The sequence below is a fragment of the Heterocephalus glaber genome, unplaced genomic scaffold (assembly GCF_053883595.1).
Source record: "Heterocephalus glaber isolate CG9 unplaced genomic scaffold, H.glaber_assembly_v1.0 deba00000676, whole genome shotgun sequence".
Taxonomy (NCBI): Eukaryota; Metazoa; Chordata; class Mammalia; order Rodentia; family Bathyergidae; genus Heterocephalus; species Heterocephalus glaber.
The window spans coordinates 18710700-18716699 of NW_028258156.1; the positions used below are offsets into that span (position 1 = coordinate 18710700).

Genomic DNA, 6000 nt, shown 5'->3' on the forward strand with positions numbered 1-6000 from the left:
AACCAAATGTCAATAACTGCTTGGCTTTTGGTGAGTGGAGCTGGTTTTGTACCATACTTTCAAATTTTCTATAGGTTTGATTTTCAAAATAATTTGAAGGAAAAAATCCTTTATTGAGCCCATGGGCTTCTTATTACCCTTTGGGTTTATTGGTTTATATTTCAATTTGTTAAGGTCGCCCCTGAAACTCCCCAAACCTACATTGTGTTTCTGGTTATCTTTTGGGAGTCTCTCCCTAATGTCTAGCTCCTGCTTTGAGTGGGCAAACTGATTTTTTAAATGCATCTGGTGGTAGACAGAGAAGCTTTAATAGAAGCAGTATTTGTATGTTAATTATGTAAAAAAAAATAGAACAAACATTAGAAAATAAAATGATACAGTGGCCATGTGGTATCTGATTTACATCTGGTACTCAATAAATATGTGCTAAATATGAATGTTTTGTAAGCTTCTAAATACTATGAAAATATTACCTGGTATGAACAATAACAACAAAAAAAAAGACACAGGTTTCCAGGTCCCACCTCAGACCAGCTGGAAGGTGATCTCTGAGGATAGGCCCCGATCTACATTTTAAATAAGTCTGCCACATTCTTTCGCTCCCTGACGTTGATGTCTTCAGAGAGACTAAAATGTGTCAGGGTCCCTCTATACCTCTGGACTTGGCCTTAAGTCCTCCAGGAGCAGTTTCTCCCCCTTACCTGCTCTTGCCTCCTGGCAGATGTCCGTCCAAGGGGTTCTTTACCGTCCGCCAGGATCTCTATACTTTTCCCTTGCTTCTCAGCTCACTTGTTGGGCTGGCCCTGGTTTCCACCTCTGACCATGAGCACTGGCTCAGAGTTGCTCAGCAAGCTGTCTGTGGAGGCCCCTGCCTGGCCCCCCGACTCACTCTTGCTGCTCATTCAGGACGTACACCATATTTTTCACAAAATGTGTAATTTTTTTTCCAGATCTCCATAGTTTTTTCAACCAAGAAAGTCTCTCTAAGATACAGGAATTCTGTCACAAGTTCTGAAACCAAACTGTGAACTAGATCTGTAGCTCCTGCATCTATATAAACAGGTTGAAACCAGAGTTCAGTTCTTGGTAGCTTTGGCAAATTCCTTAACCTCTCTGGAATTACTTTTCTGAGCTATAGAATGGAAATAATAATACCTACGTCAAATGGTTCTTATAAGGATTAAAGGTGCCTATTATATACACAAAGTTGTAAAAGGCTATGTAAGTATTTCTTGGGTTTTTTGGTACCGGGGATTGAACTCAGGACCTTACACTTGCGAGGCAGGTGGCGGCACCACTGAGCTACATCCCAGCCCAAGTATTTACTGTTTTTAACCACTACCTTCTTTCCCTGGCATATCAGATCTGAATCAAATTCGAATTTCACGATATCAGTGATGCCCTGTACAAAATCGCTTCTTCATTATTTTCTCTGTGTTTCCCATTGTTTCAGGTTTCCCTGGGACTTCTGCATGCCCACGCCACACATATCCTGTGGCCTCCAGAGCGCTGGCAGAAACTCGAGTCCGTTCTTCCTCCAGAGCGCTCACCCGTGCCGAGTGAAGAGGAGTGACATCCGGGTGCACCTGAGCTGCTGGCCTTGGAGCTACAAGAGCAGGGCTGCAGAAGAGGAACCTCCAAATGGGAAGAGCCCCACATGGCCACTGTGCGAGAAATGAGAAATGTTGAGAATCTGTATTCTTAAGAAAACATTAAATATATTGAACAGTAGTAAATGACACCCGGTTCTGTGTTAAATTTTGGTGCCCTGTTGTTTATTGCCAAGACAAAATTTTTGCAGACCTTTGGGCATATGAACATATCGCACCTGTCTTTTTTAAGCAAAAGTTATTACTGTGTTTGTGATACGTAGTAATTACACTCATATCGGGATCATTTTTACTCTGCTTTCTCACCCTGGCTTCCCCTCTCCCTCCTTCTCCAGATCCCCTTCCCATCTTTACTGAGTCTACCTCCCTGTTTCTTAACATGCCTCTTTTATTTTACTCTTTAAATTACTTATATTTTAGGTCTCTCATATGAGACAAACCTTGAGATATTTAACCTTCTGTGACTGACTTATTTCCTCTATATTATATTCTCCATTTTCCTACAAATGACTCAAATTTATCCTTCTTTATGACTGACTAGTACTCCATTATCTTGAAGGAGGTAAATTCAAGATAACTTGTACATACTTTATTGGATTCTAACTTTAGTACTTGTGCTAAATAATTTTGAAAATAATTTGTCATTAACTATTAAGGTAGAATATGGAAACACATACACACAATGATAGAATTATAATTGACAGTAACTACAGTTTAATGGCTGCCAGTTAGGAAGAACAGTGAACTATGTTCAGGTCTTGTTTTAGATGTTTAGTTATCATCTAATTGGACATCCATTAATGAGAAACACATTCTCTCTTACCGAAATAAGGGATTAAAGTAATAGAGAACCAATTCTATCAATACTTTCATACAATCAAGCCTTTTTTATTGGCACTTTTTAATTCAAACCTTTGAAGGATTTCAGGCCTGTTCACAGTAATGAATAAACAAACCCATTTATCAGCATCCAATCACTATTTGATATAAAGTTATAAGTGAAATGGAAAAAATCATTTCACATCAACCAAGTTTGAATTTCCCTCAGGTGGTTACTCAGAGTCCAAGTCTATAATACTGAAATCACCAGTTGCAAAGGGGAGTAATAGTAGAATAATAGATTCTGTAATTTGTACAAGTAGGAAGCAAATTCCCTACATGAAAGTCTATAGCATTTATAAAGCCTGCCTTCCTTTTCCCTCTTCTTAGTTAGAGATTTGTGCTGAGGAAAACAGTCTCTGGATCAATTCCTTCTGCTCATTTGGTCTCTTTTCTTGTTTTATCAGCAGACAAGATCCCAAATAATGACTAGCCATCTTGCAAATGTGGGTGCTCTTTCATCATTAGCAAGCAGGAACAGAAAGAGCAATAGCAAAACACATGCATAGCAAGAGCATTTGTTACTGCTAATAGTTTATTAGCACCATGATCTTTGAACAAACATTAGTGAACACTTATATACTAAACTCGGTCAGAATTATGATTTTTGAAAAGCAGATCTGCTTAAAATCTTTCAGTGGCTCTTCATTGCCCTTCTCTTCAATTCCATTTCCTGTCTTCCCCAGCTTGAACTTCATACTCTGGCCTTTAACTGCTGTTTGCCAAATTCTCACTGTTATTTCAACTTTTCTAATCCCCTTTCCCCAGGCCAAGTGCATCCCCTGGGATAACATAAAATATTTAGTGCTCAGGAGTATTGACCCATTCATTGGTTGCTAGTGCACTGGAAGTCTGAGGACCCTGGGAGTTGGGATTGGGGGTACTGAGGGGAGGCAGAATAATTAACAAATGGAGGGTGCCTGCTTACCACTGGTGTAGAAGAATTTAGTATTTTAACAGTTCAGCAAACTGGCCATCAGCCTTGCTACTTTTATTTACTACCTGTGATTTCTTACTCAAACTATTAATTCCAGGTTGTAAATCTTCGGAGAGGAGGTAAATGTTCTTTCTATTCAATTCTGTATTCTCTAGCCATCTGGCATATCACTGCAGAGTTAACGCTTAATGCTTGTTGAACAACTCAGCTCAAGAGTTATTTCCTCAGAAATGCAACTTCAGGCCTGATATATATGTTCTTGAGTGCATCAGTCACTCTGTAGACCAATTATTCATGTATATATTGTCTCTCCAGCTAGGCTGTGAACTAGTCTAGTCTAAGGCAGGGTTTATCTTGCTCTACTTGGTAACAGGATTGCACAAAATTGACAATACAATTCTTAACATGTGAGTGCCAGGCACTATGTTAAGGATGGAAAATCAAGATGAATTAAACAGAGGTTCTCACAATCTACTGGTGGGAAGAGGAAGAAATAAGAAAATGGAAATAGACACCAGACAATTTAGCAGTAGGAATGGAGCATGGAACAACTGCTATGGGGACAGACAGGACAGTGAATGTGTTTGAGTATGGAGACACCTGGGACAGAGGGACGACCTTACCAGAACAGGTATCTGCTCAGGCTGAATAGAGTTATCCTTTCATGACTTGCAAGCCAACCTATATAAAATTATTTTAGTCACTTGAATTATTTCCAACCTTATTGCCAGTAAACTGTTTGGAGGATGTGTATGTATTAAGTTTTACACATTTAATTTGCAGGATATAAAATTGTGCTTGTGTCTCAGGAGGATTTAGATCTGCAACTTTTTTCACTTTTTTGCCAAAGTCGTAGCAAAGATTTTAAACAAATTTTGTGTAAAAATGTTTTGAATGTGGAAAAACATTTAAATTTAGATGTATACTAAACTACCAAATTAGCGTGCTCACTTTTGCCTCACACAGTTCCTGGATTCAGATGGTCAGAAGAAAAACAATTTAAAGAAAAATTTCAAGGCATGCTTATAGAAGTTCACTGGCATTCTTTTGGTAGAGAGAGAGAGACGAGACTGGCCTTTTAAATGGATGGGACACGAAAAATATTTCAATATCATTAATTAAATTGCATGGTTTATATAATTTTCCATTATATGATCTACGATTACAAAAGGAAATGTTTTAAAGGATCCGTCTTCGATCATATTATTCCAAGTTATAAAACTATTTACAATTTTCTCTGTACCTTCCTAGTCTATACCTGTCTTTCTACCTGGAAACTCCACCTCTGCCTTCATTCAGGTCTTTACTCAAAATTGCCTCCTCATAGGGGTTCCCTGGTCATCTTTCTAAATTCACCATGACCTATTTTTCACTGTGTATTCTTTTATGCTGCTTTATTTCCTTAATAACACTCTCACTGCCATTGCTCTGCATCACTTATTTATTCCATGCCAACTAGAATGCAAAATGTATGTGATTTGTGTTGTTAGAGCAGTACTGCAGCCAGTTGTGGTGGTGCATGCCTGTAACACCAGCCCTCCGAAGCAGAGGCAAGAGGATCACTGCAAACTCAAGGCCACTCTGAGCTACCCAGTCAGACCTTATCTCAACAAAGCAAAACTGATAAATTAACAGTAGTGCCATAACTAGAATGCTGTCTCACATCCTGCCAACACTGCCACTCCCAGATTATACTCTGTCTTCTTATGTTGCAGTCCTGTCTGTTTACTTTCTTCTTGGAACTTGTCTCACTATTCTCATTTTTGCATCTTCCATATGATAACAAAAAATATTGTGTTTTTTTGTTCCATAATATAGTCTGCATTCTGGACATGGACGTGTTTATCAAATATATCCTATCATTAATTTGCTGTTCTAAAATGTGAATATGTATTTTACCATTGACTATTTTCTGGCAGATTTTGTTTACTTATGTTTTTATCTTGCTGTTTCTTATAAACATAACATACTATTTTAGCACTGAAGGAGACAGGATGTCTGGTTTCTAAAGTTTTCTTATTTTTCCAGTAGCAACCTTGCTGTGTGGAACTAATTTCTTTGAAGATTTTGTGACATGATTTTTTAAAATACATGTTATACAAGTATTCTCATTGTCATACTTTGTCTTTTTATTATTAGTTGACTTTGATTGCTAATCTGTGTTGCTGTTCAGAAGTTAAGAGGCTCTGTTGCTCTAAAAACAATTGTTTGTATATGCATATTATGGATACGTACTTGTATATACATACATTATATATTGCTGAAATACAGATAAAGAATACTACATATTAAAGGAAATCATATATATAAATGTTATATACTTATAAGATTCCATTGGGGATTAAAATACAAAATCCTAATGTTAGTCAAAATAGAAGTCTATATTTTCTAACTGTAATGGAAATAGTGTTCTGTCTTGGACAATTTGAGCTGCTTTAACAAAATACCTTAGACTGATAAATAAGAAAATTATATTTCCTAGAGTTCTAGAAGTTGATAAATCCAAAATCAAAGTGCCAAGGATGTCACTATCTGGTGAAAGCCCTCTTTCATAGCCTGATGGCATTCTCCTTA

General features: G+C 37.5%; 1 protein-coding gene across 3 annotated transcripts in view; it reads left to right on the forward strand.

Annotated features, from left to right (window-relative positions):
* Positions 1-5532, forward strand: part of Immp2l (inner mitochondrial membrane peptidase subunit 2) — a 903239-nt gene extending 897707 nt beyond the window's left edge. For all 3 annotated transcript variants that reach the window (XR_015449278.1, XM_021253899.2, XM_087206453.1), the window contains one exon: positions 1454-5532. Coding sequence is in view for 2 of the 3 variants with exons in the window: in XM_021253899.2 (XP_021109558.1) it covers positions 1454-1573 (120 nt within the window). In the remaining variant the exon portion in view is untranslated. The remainder of the gene's footprint in view (positions 1-1453) is intronic.
* Positions 5533-6000: the final 468 nt, after the last annotated feature.